Source organism: Schistocerca americana, chromosome 8 (assembly GCF_021461395.2).
Source record: "Schistocerca americana isolate TAMUIC-IGC-003095 chromosome 8, iqSchAmer2.1, whole genome shotgun sequence".
Classification (NCBI taxonomy): Eukaryota; Metazoa; Arthropoda; class Insecta; order Orthoptera; family Acrididae; genus Schistocerca; species Schistocerca americana.
Window position 1 is genome coordinate 322,303,778 of NC_060126.1, and position 20,235 is coordinate 322,324,012.

Genomic DNA, 20,235 nt, shown 5'->3' on the forward strand with positions numbered 1-20,235 from the left:
CAATACTAGAGAATTATATGAATTGTCAAATTAATTTTTATTTGGCAGACTTCCAGGGTCATCTAGTAATACACTAAATTAAATTTATTTGTAAAAGAAAGATAAGTTTCCATAACGCATTTACAGTCACACGAGCTGTCATTGTATCCTTGTTGCTCCTATTCTTAATTACATTAGCATCCCTGCTAACGCAATACCTGACGTTTTTGATTTCCTGTCCCATTACTCGAGAAACATTGGCGCACGAAAATTCCGTTCTTTTCAGAATACTTTAGATATGCTTTCCTTTTTGCTTCAGTCTTATCACTGGTTTGATGTGGTCGGCCATGTACTTTTCCCCTCCACCAAACTCATAAACTCCTTACTAGGAGTAGTACTTACACACAATATCTTCCATTATTTGTTTGATATACTCCAATCTCTTTCATCCACTTCAGCGTATTCCCTCAAGTACCACAGAATTTATTCCGTGATGTCCTATGATCTTTTTTTATTTATTAGTTCGGCATTTACAAGGCAAATACTAAAAGAGATTACAGCATAAAATAACACAGAGTCAGTACTACATAACACAAAATTTTACACAATAAAACTTATTTTTAGGCCACTCGATGGCATTGTCCGGAGTTAATGTGTGCCCTCAAGTTCACCGTTAAAGCCATGCAGAGTGCACTCGGTCAGGTCGTCCATCGATTGGTTGAGTTCACGCTGGCACTGAAGGACGTTCGAGAGTTTCCGTATCGTCATAATCTTCCTACCTTCTCTGACGTCTCTCCTCAAGCGGTTTACGGTAGTCCATACTCTTCCCGAAAGGTTAAAGCTCTCTGCTAGTATGTTTGGATCGTCAACCAGGCTTCTATTCTTGACTTTGTGTATACTCCACAATCTTTTCCATTACTTTCCTGGATTGCAGGACAACACCTCTTCACCTATTTTCCATATGGTCAGCCCCTAGCGTTAGGAAGAGTTGGATTTGACAGTATTTTACTATATTGTCTGAACAGTAACTGATTTTCTCTGATTTCAGGTGGTCCTATTTTAGAAAGTTTCTCTGAAACTAGTATACAAACCGGACTGCCTTTTTAAGACTCGACGAAATTATAGTAAGGCAGAACTTGGTCAAAGGTGCGAGGCATAGTTAGAGCGTAGCCCTTGTGTCACTCTATCTGTACTATGAGCGAGCAGTTCAGGATACCAACGAGAAATTTGGAATGGGGATTAAAGTTTAGGGAGAAGAAATAAAAACTTCGAGGTTAGCCAATGACACTGTAATTCTGTCAGAGACAGCAAAGAACTTGGAGGAAATGTTGATGCGTGAAGAGTGGTTACAAAATGAATATCAACAAACATGAACGAAGATTAATGGAACGTAGTCGAATTAAATCAGATTATACTGAGAGAATTAATTAGGAAATTGAAACACTAAAAGTAGTAGATGATGTTTGCTATTTGGGCGGCAAATAAGTGACAACGTGAGAAGAAGAGCGAATATAAAATGTGGACTGGCAAAAGCATGAAAGGCATTTCTACGAAGCAGAAATTTGCTAACACTGAATGCGGCAAGTAACGGAAAGTCTTTCCTGAAGGTATTTGTGTGGAGGAATTGACAAGTGTACGATTAACGGGTGACTCCGATAACTAATGAATAAGTACTGACACAATTGGGAAGAAAAGGAATTCATAGAACAACTTGGGTAAAAATGAGGGTGCGACTGACAAGACATGGTGATGCATCAAGGAACTGTCAGTTTGGAGCTGGAGGGAGATGTCGGTCGTAAAAAAAGGGAGACTGAGGTTTAAATACTTCAAGAAAGTTCGAATATTCGAGGTTGCAGTAGCCACACAGAGATGAACAAGCTTGTTCCGTTAGTCTAACGTGAAAAGCTACATCAAACCAGTCTTCAGACCACAAAGATAACAACAACAACATATGGAACACAAAAATATGAAGTGCCTACTCAGTGTCTGATAACGTGTTTATGTGTGAAAAGAGAAAAATCGACTGTTTGTTCAGTTCCTGCCTTGTACTTACTTGTGCAGAAGTTATAGCTAAATTAGTAGCTATATTTGGCACATTATACTAAATAACACTTGCAAAGTGTTAGCCTGCGCTTATCAATGTGGACCTAAAAGATCACTAAAAACTTGAACCGACAGTTTTAGAAATTTCGGCTGTCGTCCTATAAACATTTTTTGGGTCTACTGATGAAGCAGCTTTCACAGAAGTCCAATATGTCATGATCTATGCATGAAACTCATCGATTACCTACGTCCTCTTGCCTTGAAACAACTTTGAATGACATAAGTTATCAAATACAATGTACAAACTCGCATAATGTAGACGGACATTCTGAAATACTTGTACCTATTTGTGGGAAGTCTGGCTGGGTATAAAAAAAATAACACACAGAGACACACTATTTAACAAGGAACTATTTATTGTATAAAACATTTCCAATTATAAATAGTAATATAGCATTATTGTTCTCACATCAGCACTAAGAAATATTTGGTGCTATGCAATCTTTAACAGATGGATACAGGATGTATCTTTATCTTAGATCGGTTGGCCAGTTGGCATCACAATAACATCGTGCACCTGCAACAAGAAGTGAAAATGGTGTTAAGGTCTTGCAAATGATTAAGTTTTATACCTTTATACGCTCAAACAACTGAAGAAAAAGGACTGCAATTTTATTAAAAAGTTTGCCCTCTCTATTTTATGGAAGTGAATCGGAAGTGAATCATCGGTATTGAATAAATAGGAAGGAAAACAAATACAAGAAATAAAAATGAGATTTATTAGAGCGGCGAAGGAATGAAAAAGAATAGATAATACACGAAATGAAGATATTTGTAGGCAGTTGAAAATCTGGAGTGCAATAGAATAGGAACTTTAAACCAAAAGGAAAACGAGATCCTGGCAGCCCAAGAAGGAGTTGGAACCCATAACAGACCACAATTAGCCTAATACTAAAAGACAGCCCTAGTTTTTACAAGACAGTCCCAATTTTTGAAAATAACTTCCATCATATTTGTTTCAAGTTTTTATCAGTGGAATCCACTCACTATACCATTTTTCTCTCCAGATGTTTTCTGATAACTGAGCATATTAACAATTGCACGACCATAGTAGCCCTTTGTCCATTGAAAATTACTCACCTTCCAGACGAGTCACTGTATAAGCCATGCATAGTCACAAACAGCAATGCCTGATGACACAAGACGTGTGACCTAGAATTTTTGGAGCCTGTTACAACTAAATATAAAAGTAAATACTTGATTGGTAGCGCCGAAGATTATTGTGGCTAAGGAACCAGCTGTCAGGTCTTTATGTTTACTAGATGGCTATGAGTACCTGCTGTGAGTCTTGACGATCTCTTTTTAGTGCGCCGAAATTTTCCTTCCAATGCACCTTCCTCTTTGCTACTAGAATTGTGACAACCTACGAACAGCACTGCAACGAAGAGTGGTTTCGTCGTCTGAAGCAGGTGTGGTCAAAATTCGGTTCACTAGCTGTGTCCTGGTGTGTGTGCCATGGCGCTCAGCCTTGATGCACACTTCCCCCACCAGCACATCACGCTGTCTAGGCATTAGGAGGGGGAAAACTGTGAGCACACTGCATTTTAATGGCAAAGCAGTCACACTGCAAATGACTTGGTTTTGAATTTCACATTTCTCAAACACAAAACAAATTTTCAGTGTTATTTAATTATTTTTGGCATGCTGAATGCTAAATATAATTTTTATGTGGTACAAACTGTCGGCTTGTAGGCAGACGCAGACGATTTGCACTCAAGTTGCGATGTAAATCTGACTTATTTAGATTCATAATCGAGAAAAGGCCTCTCACACACATATGGTGATCGAAGTATTGTATCCCTTTTGCAATCTAATTACGGAGACGTGGAAACTGTACTTGAGGAAAACAAGTAGACGTCCTGCAGAATTTTAGCATAAACGGATTTGTCTATGAAATGGGAATTACGCTGCAGACCAGCCAGTTACATCTACAAACACACAGGGGTGCTTTCAACTGAAAAGGCAAACGGCCTCGGAAACAGCATGAAAACAGATGTGGTATTGGCAATGCCGTCAAAAAGTTTAGAAAAATATCCTTGCAATTCTTTCAAGGCGACAATGGATACTTCAGACCTCGAGTTTTGACCTCAGTGAGCTTAGCGATCTGGTGTGTGTTTGTCAGAATTTGTCCCATCTACAATGTGAGGTCTGCAATCCATTCTGGATGTTCTCATTTTCATACTTCTATCTTTGTACCCACTTTGCTGCAAGGGAAGAGAGACCCTCAAGTTAAGTTTCACAATGTTGTTTCAAAGTCTAAATTGCTCTATTATTGCTCTATAACATGAAAAACACATGTGCCTCTCTTTATGGATACTGTGGCTGTAACTTATGCGTTCAGTTATACTTGCCGACTACAGTAGTTCAAGCTTTGCACCCCACTAGGTACGGTGCACATAACCCGCAAATACACTGCTAAAATGCTATTTTAAGATCTAAAGTATCTGTATTATTTGTTATAAAGTCGCCTTAGTCTGGATAAAACTGAAACATCACTTACAAGAGTCTGATGATCAAAGTGTATGCAGCATGTATGTTGATGGGAGGTTCCGCCCGCCCAATACTGGAAGCCACATGTACCACTGTGCAACACTTCTTGTAGCTAAGAGAATTTAGGACTTTTAATTTTGCTTTGTATCTCATCCATAGTAATATTATTAAGCCATTCCACATTCTCTATGGTGTTTGTTGTCAACTCTTCCCTATACTGTCGCCAAATAATAACCGTTAAATCTGGTTATTCTATCACATCTGAACACTGCAAATGACTTTTCTGTTGTTATATACGCTGTGTTCAGACCACTACATTAAGATACCATGTGACCATCTTCTTTAAACAAATCAGAAACGTACGAATGTTCATAAACACATGTCATATATCCTCTAATGTAGTATATGTCTTGGATCCAGTGCTTTCTGTGAGTATTTCAAAATATGGCCACTTTCCACAGTATTCTTACTGTAAGTGCTTATATCCTACATTCCCGAGAAATGTTCAGAGTTTTCCGTATACCTTGTTTAAAATAATTTATAAGCTTTGCTTGCGCAACTACAATGGCTTGTTCTTTTTCCGACAACACTCTGTATTTTCTGACCTGTTCCATACTTACTTTTCTTTTGTACACACATAAAAAGTAACTGCACTTAAAGGGGTAATTTCTGTACTATGGAACAGTTTATGTATTTCTAATTCATTGCTTCTTTTTCTTAGGACCTGCAGAATAACATTAATTGTTGCAGTTAATCTTGATTTAGCATTATCTGTATTTGATGGAGCTCCTGGTTGGAGAAAGTTAGGTTTCTCCACATTTAATACAACACTTATTTTGTACTCGTTGGAGTCTTTTTTAACAATTACCATACAATTTAAAAGTAAATAATTAAAACTATAGGGAAACAGAACATAGCTTATAATCTTTTCTTAATCTGGACTCTCTGGAAAGTTCACTTGAACGTCAATCAACTTTTGTGTACTCTTATTATCACGATAGGCATATTGCAGAACTCTGTTAACCACAATGCTGTAAATGTTCTGTAAGCTATTTGACGGTTTACAACACAGAGAAGTGATTTGCATGGAGTACAATAGAGCACATTGTAAATACGGATTGTTGACTTTTAATACCTTTACAGGCTTTCACAGGGTCGAACACATCATCCATTCCGAAGTTATAAATTATAGCTTCCCCTCTCATCCCTCTTTGCCACATGCTTGTAGCACGAAGGGTATTGAGCTAAGAAATGTATGCATGCAAGTCAGCAAGGAAAAATAACACGCTATTGCAGTTATGCAAGCAAGGCCTATAGATTTCATGTAGTTCAAACACAGTATACGGAAAAATCTGGATACACTTGTGAAATACAAAATATTAGCACTTACTGTAAAAATGCTATGGAAAGTGGTGGTATGTTTAAGTTTTCCTAGCAAACGTAGAATTCAAGGACGTTTACTATATTAGAGGAAATACAACAAATTTGATAATAAACCTACATCCTCCTCTGAATTTGAAATATAGGTTTATTATCAGATGTTTCATTTCCTCTAATGTAGTAAATGTACTTGAATCGTGTGTTTGCTAGGAAAACTTAAACATAACATTAGACGGCCCTGCCCCAGGAGATCCCGGGCCTATCTCAATGACGAACCGCTTCAGGAGATACTGGCAGCGTACCAGGCGCCCGTTCTATAAACTGCACGTCAACAGACTCCACGGTATAATACGGAAAAAAGTACAGACATTTCGAAACGAACAATGGGGACAGGAACTCGCAGGGCTCACACGTCCTGACGTGTGGAGGCTAGCCAGACACTTCACTAGGGAGAAACATTACATTCCCACTATACAAGAACGAGGCAGCCCAGCTTGCTTCGCGACGGAGAAGGCAGAGCTTATGACCACAACACTTGCAGCGTCTTTCATGCCGAATTTGGCTACTTCAGATCGAGTATTCACACTTGAAAAGGACCAGGTTACACGACTTGTAGCCCAGCCCACGCGCGACGAGATTAGATGCACTATTACAAATGAAATTACATGGGTTATCAAAAATTACAATGCCAAGAAAGCCCCTCGGCATTCAAAACCATATCCTCCAGGAGTTCACGGATAGAGCCGTAGAATACCTTGCACACATAACGGCTCAAACGGCTCTAAGCACTATGGGACTTAAGATCTGAGGTCATCAGTCCCCTAGCCTTAGAACTGCTTATATCTAACTAACCTAAGGACAGCACACACATCCATGCCCGAGGCAGGATTCAAACCTGCGACCGTAGCAGCAGCGCGGTTCCGGACTGAAGCACCTAGAACCGCTCGGCCACAGCGGCCGGCCACACATAACGAATGCCATCCTAAAACACCAACACTTCCCTGACTTTTGAAAGGCTGTCAAGGTCCTGATGTTCAGGAAGCCAGGGAAAGACCACTCCCTCCAACAAAATTACCGACCCATCAGTCTGCCGTGCTCGCTCAGCAAGATTGTTGAGAAGGTAATATTAAAACGCATCACTAGGCACTGCGTCGCCAATGACACCCTAAGACCGGAGCAGTTCGTCTTTAGGAATCACCACTCAACAACACAACTCCTCCGCGTAGTCGAACATAATAATACTCGGCTACAACATGAATAAAGCCACAGGGGCCGTGTTCCTGGACATCGAAAAATCTTTCGGCCGTCTTTGGGACAACGGCCTTATACGCAAACTAAGCGAAGCTGGTCTTCCGGACGGTCTTGTACGTCTCATACAACTAATATCTCACGAACATATGTTTCAACACTGACGTGCATGGCAAACAATCGACACAACGCGGTATCCAAGATGGAGTTCCCCAGGAAAGCATCCTAGAGCCCATCTTCTTCAACTTGTTCATTAACGACTTCCCAGCAACACAAAACACGACGTTAGCCATCTACGCGGATGACACAGTCATCCATGTGCAAGATTGGAAACAGTCGAACATTAATTCACGAATACAGAAGACTCTCAGAACTGCCGATCCTTGGTTGAAACGATGGCACATTTAAGTAAACGTTGACAAGTGCGAAGCAATTCTGTTCACACGTAGACCGAAACTACTGCGCAAACATGAACACTGTAGACAGATAACCCTACATACACGCCCAATACGTTTCCGAGAGAAAGTCAGATATCTCGGTTTCTGGCTGGACCGGAAACTTACATGGGGGGACCACATGGAATACGTTGTCAACAGAGCGCACACGAGGCTCAAACAAATCTACCCAATGCTCAACACGGAAAGTACACTGAATAGGAGGGTGTCGAGGTCCATATACATGACACTGATTAGACCTCTGATGACGTACGCAGCTCGCGTCTGGGGATATGCAGCTCCTACATGCCTGTGCCGCCTGCAGATCACACAGAACAAAGTGCTACGCATCATTAGCAACGCTCCACGCTACACACGCACCGTGGGTCTTCACAACGAATGGCAAGCTAACATATACCAACATGCGAGAAACGTCGGCAAGCCCCTGCATATCAGCAACGCTGACTGGATAAGTCAGCTGCTATTAAAGCCGACCAAAAGGCTAAAGCAGGGAAACCGACGAGCTCGCCCACTAACGCACAAACGGATCGCCAACATCACACTAAACTGTTCATCTGACGTTTGACATATCGGACACAAAACGATGATGAAACTGTCACAGGTTTGCTGATGCTGGCCGAGAGATCAGCACCGGCATCCAGCGGCAGCCGCCGAGTAGCAGCACCGCACAACGGCAAAGGCATGGACATGCATGATACCCTCAACTAACAAAGCCTACCCTTGCATGACCTGTCGCAGGCAACAAGACATCCGCTACTGCTCCTTTTATTCCCTTGGCTCTTGCCTTAGCACTTTTTTCCCTCTGCCCTTTAAGCCGCTAGTCGACGTTCGACTTTCGACCCAATCGATCTCCCGATTAGCGCGTATTAATGGTTAACCTTAACCAGACGTACGAAAACATCGCAATACCCACATCCTGCGACACTTCACTTTAGAGAAAACTAACTCTTTTGCAGAGATGACAGTAGACCTTTTGAGTTGGCCATCATGCCCGTATGGGCGTGGAGGGACTCCACCTCTATTTTTTAAAAAAATCTCGATATTCTTTATCTAGCTACAAAGCTGAAAACTAATGGAATAACTTAATTTAATGACCACTCTTTTATTAAAGTGGTAAATTTAATGTTCTATACACAGATTCCGCTGGTATATAGCAAAGAATTGGCAACGTACAACCAAGAGCGCGTGGAATATCTTACTAATATTCATATACAGGAAATAGAAAGCAAAATTAATATTCCTGAATACTTTTGACTAGAAGAAGTGTTGTACACAGGACGTACACCAGCTTTGCGTGGGCTCCTGTAGTGAGGAGGGAGGCTTTGATCACCGCATAATCTGTTCTCTGATCACTGGACTCTTGCATGTAGCGTATCAGTTGTAACCAAACTAAGGTGAGTTTGTGACAAACAGTACAATTTAGATGCGAAAATATTGTGACACCTAACCTGATGCTCACTTGTGCCTTGCATCAAGTGTGCAGAAAGATCGAACAAAAGTTGTTGCATAGTGTACCTTAACCTGTAAGCTGGATCAATAAGAACAAATCATGACGTATTTTGACAAATAATGCATACTTTTTTAAAGTGCTATCTTACTTTGCTGCAAAGATCAAATGACAGACGTTGTCAAGCGTATACCTTAACCTGTAACGTACACCAGCAGAATCAATGAAGTGAGCCAAATGGACTAAATATTATTAAATGAGGGCGTGCTGAGAAGTAATACCTCCTAATTTTTTGTGTGAAAACTCTTAAAGATTTTTAAATAAAGCCAGAGTTATTAACATCCAGCTTCTTTATTCTTCATGTGTATGTATTTTCAGCCCCCTGCCGCTAGAGGGCTCCGAGATGTAGCGTGCAACATGGCGCTGTGTAACGTAGCTACATTGGCGCGTGAGAAACAGCGTACTACAATCGCGTTTCGAATTCGAAGAGCTCGTGCACACATGGAGCAATGGAGCACCCCCTCCTTCATCATGACAACGCCAGACCACACACGAGTGCTGTGACATCTGCAGCAATACAAAGCCTTCGTTTCACTGTCATCGATCATCCTCCATAAGGTCCTGACTTGGTCTCATCCTATTTTTATCTGTTTCCAAAACTTAAAGAACTCCTTCGAGGGCTTAACTTTTATAGCGATTAAACGCTGCGAGCAGAGGTGAGATTGTGGCTCTGTCAACGAAGTCTAACATTCTACAGTGATGGTACCAACAAACTGGTCTCTCGTTTGCAGAAATGTGTGCATCGCCATGGTGACTGTTGAGAAATAAATACGTAGACATGAAGCACAAAGGTGTAGAATATTAATAATGTTTGCTTTATTTGCAAAGTCTTAACAGCTCTCACATAAAAGATTCAGAGGAGTTACATCAGCATGCCCTCATAGAACAATAATACTGTTCCGTTTTTAATGGGTGGGACAATATTGGACTGTAGTTGGGAGAGCAAAACATGTGTCTATATGTGTTCTATAAGGAGCTCTCTGACTGGCCTGTTTCCAACAAAATAAATGCGGCTTAAGAAGAAGTTGGAAAATACGATTGTGAGGGCAAAATATGGGTGTGTTTTAGTGTAGAATCACTGACTGTCGTCCTTGCAAGAAAGAGTCGTGGCTTACGAAGGAGCCAACCAACTCGCCCCCCCATTTGCACAACTGGGACATGCGCCTTTGTAAGTACATATACCGTGGACCAGAAGCTCCATAATTATACTACTGAAACGAGGGAGGGGGAGGAGAGCGCAATGACCAAGTTTGTTCTGTGATCCATTCACTCTAGCTTCGTTGGTATTTCTGTCTTCTATTCCCTTATCTATTCTATTATTGCTGCCTCTCCACATTATTAGATTCTTATTGATAATCACACAATTTATTAATTTCTCCATTTTCTAAAACTTCCCCTCTGTTTCGTCATTATCAGCTGGTAGCGTGAACATGCAAACTTGGACAATAGAGGTGTGCATTACCTTTCTTTCGAACTTCAGAAGAATAGTGGTGTCACCTAGTCGAAATGTCCTACTCTGTTATCTAACTCTCTATTACACCAGCCGTTGATGTTGTTAGAGCATTGTGCAATGCTCTAATCCAAATTCTGTATTCTCCAGTCATTTGACTTCATTAATTCCTACTGTGTCTTAATTTCAGTTTGGCAATAAAACTTCATGTTTTGCAGGCTCTGAAAAATATTCAGATTTCATAATTGCACTCATAGATTCATACATTACACTCACAGATTCATACAACGTTACCAAACTGTCGTTCTTTTAGTTACGCCCCGCAAAAACTGAATGGGGGAAAACGGTACCTTTCTAAATTTTTACAAAGTTAGAGATTACCACGATACAGCTTCTAGGAAAGCATACTCCTTTTCGCTGCACAGTGTGTGTATGATGTGTGGAAGTCTTTGTCGGTTCCAACATCAATGGTGGTTTTCCTATTACCAACTTTCTCTGGCTGCCATTGAGAGGGAACGTCTATCAACTCAGTTAATCGAAGTGTCGTCGCGTGAGCAGACGGTGAAGCGGTGTGACGATGGTGAGTCGGGAAACGCGCTAGTGGTGTTCTACTAGTCTACTACCACAAACTTTTTTTTTTTTTTTTTAGTCTTCTGACTGGATCTGGATCGGTGCCCCCTGTGACGAATTCCTCTCCTGTGCCAACCTCTTCTTGACTAGCCCTTGCAACATACGTCCTCAATTATTTCAATTATTTGTTGAATGATGTATCCCAGTCATCCTCTACAGGTTTCACTCTCTACGACTCCCTCTAGTACCATGGAAGTTATTCCCCGATGCCTTAACAGATGTCCTATTATCCTGTCCCTTCCTCTTGTCGGTGTTTTCCATATATTCCTTTCCTCTCCAATTCTGTAGAGAACCTCCTCATTTCTTACCTTACCAGTCTACCTAATTTTCAACATTCTTCCGTAGTACCACATTTCAAATGCTACGATTCTCTTCTGTTCTCGATTTCCTACAGTCCGTCTTTAGCTACTACAGAATTCTGTGCTCCAAATGTACATTTTCAGAAATTTCTTCCTCAAATTAAGTCCTATGTTTGAAACTGGTAGACTTCTCTTGGCCAGGAATGTCCTCTTTGCCAGTGCCAGTCTGCTTTTTATATCCTCCTTGTTCCGCTCATCATGGGTTATCTTGCTGCCTAAGTAGTAGATTTAATTAATTCTGTTTACTTCGTGATCACCAATCCTGATGTTTCGTTTCTCGCTGTTCTCGTTTCTGCAACTTCTCATTACTCTCGTCTTTCTTCGATTTGCTCTCAAATGGTTCAAATGGCTCTGAGCACTATGGGACTTAACAGCTAAGGTTATCAGTCCCCTAGAACTTAGAAGTACTTAAACCTAACTAACCTAAGGACATCACACAACACCCAGTCATCACGAGGCAGAGAAAATCTCTGACCCCGCCGGGAATCGAACCCGGGCGGATTTGCTCTCAATCCATATTCTGTACTCATTAGCATGTTCATTCCATCCAGCAGATACTGTAGTTCTTCTTCACACACCTTCAACTAGGAACACTATTGCTTGGTTTATAGCTAAGTGTTTTCCATGCTTGAGCGGGGAAAGTCAGTCCCTTAGGCCAACGGAATAAACCCCACAGTTCCCGCAGTGACAGTCACATATGTGCCGCCTACGTATTTGATGATCCCTGTCTGTAGTTGATATCAGTTAATATTACATTACGACAGCGTCTGGTAAACAACCTTGAAAGTTGCTGAATGTTTTTAGTTTCCTGGAGTTTGCTACCGGTTCAATCTGTTGCGTAACACAGGGCGAAGGAAAGTGACAGATCTACCAGTAAGCACGGGATGCGGAATACCTGGTGCCGCTATAAGAAAGTACTCCCGTAGGAGAAGTTCGGGTATAGTCGGGCATGGTGGTAAAACTAGGAACCCACGTACTTGATAACATTCTTTTTTTGACCTTAGAACATGAAGACAGCCAGCAATTTCATTACCGCCATGAGGCTTGGTAGCGTCAGACGCATTGTTGTTGAGCAAAATAATTTGTTAGATTTTTGTGGTTGTTTACCTTATTTTGTGATGTTTTGTACTCAGAAATGGACTTATACCATCGTATCACAAGTAATACAGTGAGTAATACTTTTTAACAGGCTTCATGAACGCATGCCATGTTAAACGATTCTTCGCCTTCTTTCTTATGCAGAAGGAATTTTGCAGATAAGGTAGAGCTGGGGTACAACGGGTAGTAGCAATGGTGTAAAACTGGAACTTCCTGATACATTACCCCTTGACTTCGTTACATATAGCTCATATTTGTAATATATGAAGTACATGCTTTTAACGGCGTGGTAGTTGTGTGTACACGTCTTAATAACGACAATTTAATAATTATACCCGACAGTTTAATAATTATATCTCGAGTTAACATGATTTGGCGCCAGTTTGGAGATTAATTTTGTCACTAATAATTTGATTAACTACCCATTACTGAAGAGGTATATTTTCATTTGAGCTGGGACCATTAAGCGCTTTATACGGTCAGGAAATTGAGACATAGCTTATTAGCCACGTGGGAACGATGGTAACCCAGTATCTAATAGCTCAGTTGTTCGGACTTGCGTATAGTAGAACAGCAACAATGCAAAACGACCTATTTGAATTTAAAGAGACGGGTATTTTCCTGCTTAATGCAAATGCATTTGGCAAGGAGGAATATGCACCATCAGATACAACAGAATGAATAATGGTAGATTCGCAGAATACGATAGAGTCAGTTACTGCTTCTTCTCCACATCCTGGTCCGTCGACTGATGTACAAACACAGTCCTAATTCAGTGTTTCACCGCAGAGTGTAAGGCCAGTTCCTCATTACGACGGACGATGACCAACCGGGTGAAGAGGAAAATGCGCCGTGGTCACAGCCTCCCAGCAAAACTGAACTCAGTGCAAGAAAAGCGTCTTCCCGCCGGGTTAAAAGAAATTCTGGACTCCGGATCTATACCGTAAAAAAGGGTCAGAAGAGTAAGACAAGCAGCTGTTCTGAGGATGGGAATGAAACACCTTGTCTTCTTAGCAAAGAGACCTTCTCGTCAACAAGAAAATCAGATGTTGGGTAAAATGTTTATAAAGTGTGGCCATGAGGCTCGCACAGGTTGGATCGAAGATGACTTGTGTAAGTATCGGTGGTCCCATGCCTCAGACAGAAAATGGAACATCGCCTGTTCGTGCTCCTCAGAGTACCTTGTATGTTGTATAACCGTATATTGCACAGCGCTGAGTTATGTTAGATGTAATTTAGACCATCAAAATTAGTCCTCGTAATTCAAATTTGTTGTTCATGCCTTGTTTATCTATCACTGAAATAAATTTGAATCCCCAACAATAAAACAGTCATTGTTATCTACCTTTCTCCTAAGCTACCCGATCATACCTCAGCTTTTCCTACAACGCCTCCTAGCTACGCGTCATAAATCCATGGTAATCTTTATGGAAATTCACAGAAGGGTCTGGATTTGTGCTCCTGGATTCCTTAACACTAGATAGTTATCCTATAAACATCTCACCACCCGAGATTATTAGGAAAAGATGGACGAAATCTGAAATTATTTTAGTAAAGATCTGTTGATGACCATGTGTTATTCATCCTGTTTTGTGATAGACACTGCACTAATTTATTAATTGATCGGAAGATGACTGATTGTTCAGCTAAAACCAGTCACCAATAATTGTTAAAATATTGCCATCTGAACTGTCAAAGTATTTTATGTAAGAAATTCTTAACATTAGGCAAAGTTATCAATCTACACGTAGTATGAATACAAATTTTCAGCTTACTGATTCTATATTGCATGTAACGCACCTGAACGCGAGGATGCTGGGACAACATGTAAACAACGGCTTCCGCTATGTCTCCTGATTCCAGGGCTGGCATATCCTTGAATTTGTCAGCCAAATCTTTTGGAATAACAGCCATTGCGTTTGACACACCTTCAGTTTGAACGAATCCTGGAGAAACTTCCTGTAAGAAGACGTGTTACACAAAAAGTAAGTACAGTCACAGAATTCAAATTCTGAAAATTCAAATTTCCTCTCTCTCTCTCTCTGTCTCTCTCTTTCACACACACACACACACACACACACACACACACACACACACACGCACAGAGAGAGAGGGAGAGAGAGAGAGAGAGAGAGAGAGAGAGAGAGAGAGAGAGAGAGAGAGAGAGAGAGAGAAAAAAAGCCACGCACACACGCGCTACACACACACATATACACACATATGCCCAAGCTTATATACAGAACACAGATAAACCAATCAATATATTGTCTCACTACGCCACTGTTAGTGGGTATAATTTCAGGGCGCAAAAAAAATTTTAATTTATGAGTAATTTAGTATTCAATCGTGTTTTAGGAACTACTCTTTGTGAACTATTCGAAGATGTTCTTGATTTACATTCACTTTTTCTGTCATAGGTTTTTTATGGTAGCCATCACATACCTGACAGGGAGGCGCTGATTTCAACAGCATGCCCCTTCCGCCATTTCTCAAATCCAATCAGTCACAGAGAGTAACATGGAGAGCACACATGGGACACATAGGGCACGTGGTTATGAACGCGGATATGGATTTGTCTGGTTTTTTTCCGGGACTTGTAACCAGTGTACGGGACTCTGTATGTCCATCTTTTCAGAGAGGGTTGGAGGGCTCGGCTGTTCAGTACAGAATGTCAAATCAAACACCTTTCAGCTGGATAACTTCCGAACTGTTATTTTATTGGGCTATCAATATCGGTGATTTACTAGCTATCTTCAGGCCCCTTGTTCGCCTACTTAGCTAGGTGGTAACGGGCTCGCCTCCCATGCAAACGGCCCCGGGTTCGAGTCCCGGCCGGGTTGGAGATTTTCTCCGCTCGTGGACTGCATGTTGTGTTGTCCTCATCATCATTTCAGCCTCATCATCAGCGCGCAAATTATACTTGCCCTCGGCGGCCGAACTTCCTCGAATAGGGCCTCCCTTCCAACGACGCCATTTCCATTTTTTTTTTCAGGCCCCTTACCGACGTGTAGGGAGATACCAACCTCGATTACGGCCAGAATAGGGGCCAGCATTCAAAGACTCGTATCTATAGACTTCTGCTTGATATAGCGATGATTTCAGTCATCATCTGCGGACTCCTGATGATGTTTGAAGTGGTCGCTGTTTCAAGCAGAAATCTACAGTGCCGATCTTTGAAAAAAATGTTCAAATGTGTGTGAAATCTTATGGGACTTAACTGCTGAGGTCATCAGTCCCTAAGCTTACACACTACTTAACCTAAATTATCCTAAGGATAATTATCCTAAGGATGCCCGAGGGAGGACTCGAACCTCCGCCGAGCCCAGCCGCACAGTCCATGACTGCAGCGCCTTAGACTGCTTTTTCTTCCCTTTTTTTTTGCATTTTGTTCGTTATTGATCGTTGTGTTTGGACGTTGCGGACGTCGCAAGACATCCTGATCAAGTTCGGTGGCTGATCCTTCCACTCAGTTTTTTATTACAGAGGCCAACCGGCTCTCTGACCGAACACGCTGAGCTACCGTGCCGGCTACCGCTCGGCTAATCCCGCGCGGAGCCGAACTTTGAATGCTGGCCCCTGTTTTGACCGGAACCGAGGTTGGAATCTTCTTATACGTCGGTAAGAGGCCTTAAGATAGCTAGTTAATCACCGAAATTGATGGCCCAATAAAATAACAGTTTGGAAATTAGATGGCTGAAAGGCACTTGATTTGATATTCAGTGCTACGAGGGCCAAGTTTACCGCGACGACAGCGCCGTAACTTCAGACTCGCCTGTGTTGTGCTCATGGACTGTGCTGCAACTTCCGTGGAAGGAGGTGTACGACTCTTCTAGTGACGTCAGAGCCTGAGTTCTGTTGACAGGCACAAGCGGTATAGCAATTACAGTTCACGGTGCGACTTCCAGTATGAAACTATGCTGCAGACGTTTAAACCGTCATACACGGTGCACTTCACGTATATTACATTACACCGTAAAAGAACTGAAAAGGGGAAATAAAAACTCTTCGGAAATATTGCTGTAAATGAAAATTACCTTCAAGACGATTTCTCGCTTTGTTTTCGATCTTTGCAGCCTTAGATCTTGGTCTAATGTAAAAAAAAAAAAAAAAAAAAAAAAAAAAAAAAAAAAAAATACAGCTTTTGATTCTCGTTGTACAGAAGAACATACATTCACGAGGGAAAACTATTAAGGAAAAGACTAATCAGTAAACAAGAATCTGATTTTATTTGGAAAATTTTAGTAATTTCCGTCCGCTATTGTTTACATGTCGGTTGATCCTTATTATATTACTGTATATGAAAAATTTCGCAAAATGTGACATTTTTTAAAGCGATTTCGTTCACATCTTTACCACAAGCACGTATCTCAGAAAAGCGAGTACAGTCAGTCATTCCAAAAGCTGTTTCAACATTTCTCCGTGACTTGCGCTGCTTAGGAACAAATTTTCAATGTCATCAAATACTAGTGTTTGAAACAGATGTTACCTGTCAACAACACAGATGGGACAAATATGAATTAACGCTGCTGTTTACCCCACTTGCATTGAATTCATCACCACTGGCTACAAGTACTTTACATGTATAGCAGCCGTTTTTGAGTTTTAAAAAATAATGTAGAACAACACACTTGTGTCATTCTTACATGAATCTGTTTTATTTCCGTTTTCCGTGTTCGTCTTGTAATTTACCTTACAACTTGGTACATAACAGGTACGCCACATTTCATTTACCTAGATCAAGTAACAAACAGATTTATGATCTTCGAAAGCAGGAAAAAACAAGCTGCACAAAATTAAACAAGGATTACTTATATTAAGAAAAAAGTAACGGATTGTGTGTACCATACACAAATCTAAAAAAGATATATAGCTCTGACAATGCTCAGACGCACTCTATGGTTCTTGCCGGCCGAAGTGGCCGTGCGGTTAAAGGCGCTGCAGTCTGGAGCCGCAAGACCGCTACGGTCGCAGGTTCGAATCCTGCCTCGGGCATGGATGTTTGTGATGTCCTTAGGTTAGTTAGGTTTAACTAATTCTAAGTTCTAGGGGACTAATGACCTCAGCAGTTGAGTCCCATAGTGCTCAGAGCCATTTTTTCTATGGTTCTTGCACAAACGTTTAATACTGACTGAGAGTATGAAGTGCTCAACCGTATTATTTCGGACATGTCTGAAAGAGCAGACAACATATATGTAATTAAGGCGAGGCTGGCCAATGTTACCTTCAGGTGCAGATGCACACCACCCTCGAACTCTTGCAGGAATCGGTGAAACGTAGTGGTTAATGAGTATAATGGGGAGGGACACTACGTCAGTAGTGTCTGGATAAGTTGAGAATTTTGGCCTGGCGGGAGGCGTGTAGGGTAGTCCATGCAGTTGCGAAGATCACTGTGTCCGGATGGCTTAGTGGTCAGAGCATCTGCCTAGTGAGCAGAAGACCCGGGTTCACATCCCAGTCCGACACAAATTTTCAACTTCCGCATTGATGTAAATCAGTGCCTACTAGTAACTAAATGTCATTAATTCTTTTGTGTCCGTATCCTTCGGGGTTAGCCGGCCGAAGTGACCGAGCGGTTCTAGGCGCTACAGTCTGGAACGGCGCGACCGCTACGGTCGCAGGTTCGAATCCTGCCTGGGGCATGGATGTGTGTGATGTCCTTAGGTTAGTTAGGTTTAAGTAGTTCTAAGTTCTAGGGGACTGATGACCTCAGCAGTTAAGTCCCATAGAGCTCAGAGCCATTGTGCACCCACGGGGCTAGGCTTCGGCCGTAGCTTACAGGATTCCACATAGGTCTTACTGGGGCGAGGCACCGACTTCGGGAAGTCACGAGTGTAGCTGCCATTTGTCACTGGCTCTGTATCTCATAGGATACGACTGTGACAAAAGTTATGACAGCCATAATTGCAATACGCCCTGTGAACAACTGCTACGGCCTTGGCTACCTCCGCATTCAGAACTGTCTGTGCTGCGACAGTTCTGCCACAGTTTCTTCACAGATATTTACGACGGGTTTTCTTTCGATAATAAATAAAGTATTACATGTGTAAAATCATTTTTACACAACTCTATTTTTACGAATAAAAACTGGACTACACTCACGTGGATATTTATTTTGAAAAAAAAATGTCAAAAACGTTAACTCACATATACGTAAAGACATTAACAACGACGTGAATTATGTGATCGCTATCTCAGTTCTGCGTAAAACTATCATATGCAAGCCAGCAACTCTACAACATGTTTGTGTCATTTGTAAAGTGAAATCGTATGTTTGAAACAAGGATGGGACTTGGTGTTCTGGAAGTGTGGGAAGACGTATGTGAAACCAACTGATGAGAAGGTGTCAATGTCTCAGTAGCTGCCTGATCTGTAGATAAAGCAATTGGTATACTGGAGACACGTAACATGTGGAATTGGAAAAGCTGTCAGATATAGTCACTTTGTGGATGATGGCAATAGTTACTCATCACTGGAGCAATTGAATTGGAAACCTCATCGACTATAGTGCACGGAGATGAGATGTATGCGAGGTGATGTGGGACGAATCATAGAAGAAAGCAGTAGACTCCCTACAATGTGCCGTGTCGACTGCAAGTCAACAGAGGGCCAGTCTCATCACGGATGATTCAACAAGCGAGGTGACACTCGGGAGCATTTCATATTCTGGAGCATGTCAGTTTAAAAACCTAGTTGGCGACACAGATTTAGGTTTCTGTGGATTCACTACATCACAATTAGGCAAATAATGGAATGGCTCCTTCCTCATTCTTTCCCAATTCAAGACAGAACTCTGTTCCAATTGTTGTCCGATTCAAGAACGACGGCGGTTCACGCTGTTCGTGGCATGGACAAGGATTGCCGCGTCGCCTGTTCCAAGCGACATTTTCGGAACGCCCATCCACGTGCTTTGCTCTTGAAGAAAGTGTATATGCTGCAAATTATGTCTCTCGCTTGCGTATATACAATTTGTCGCTTACCACCATCATCAGCGATGACAACTTGCAACAAATGGAATAAAAATTCACTAAATAACGCCACGATCACTTTAATGCTCGCATTGGATACGATATTCAGAGAAGGGGGCTCAGAACACCACTGAACGCTCATTGTCGGTCGGAGAATCCTAAACTCGTACCGCCATATTCTTGACTCCAGCTGTAATCTCATCGTACACAGTGAATTCTGCCCTAATCTGCCTCGTTCTTCAGGACTGAGTCATAGATTTGGTTGCAAAGTAGCCTGACTCGAAATTTAATCGAAGTGTAATTTCTGATCATTCGTCAGAAATGGGTGAAATTAATACCGTCAAACGAAACATTGATTCCCAGTGCAATGGTGAATTTTCATTCCACCTACACATTTACTCAGCTTCATGATGGAATTTCAATGTGTTACTCTGCTGACAAGAACTCCTTAGCACTTTCCGAAGTACTCGTGTTTGTTTAACATGTAACAGTCTAATTCAGCAGGGGAACAATGCTCGAACACACAGAGCAAAGAATGTTGCTGTCGTTGCTGTTGCTGTTCTTATTATTA

The 20,235-nt window shown here is 41.5% G+C and overlaps 1 protein-coding gene across 1 annotated transcript in view; it reads right to left on the reverse strand.

Annotated features, from left to right (window-relative positions):
• Nucleotides 1-2,466: 2,466 nt before the first annotated feature.
• The window catches only part of LOC124545804 (farnesol dehydrogenase-like), a 94,907-nt gene continuing 77,138 nt past the window's right edge, over nt 2,467-20,235 (reverse strand). Inside the window, exons 6-7 of the mRNA XM_047124750.1 lie at nt 14,500-14,658; nt 2,467-2,599 (exon numbers count right to left, since the gene is read on the reverse strand). Coding sequence (XP_046980706.1) covers nt 2,558-2,599; nt 14,500-14,658 — 201 coding nt within the window. The 3' untranslated portion in view covers nt 2,467-2,557. The remainder of the gene's footprint in view (nt 2,600-14,499; nt 14,659-20,235) is intronic.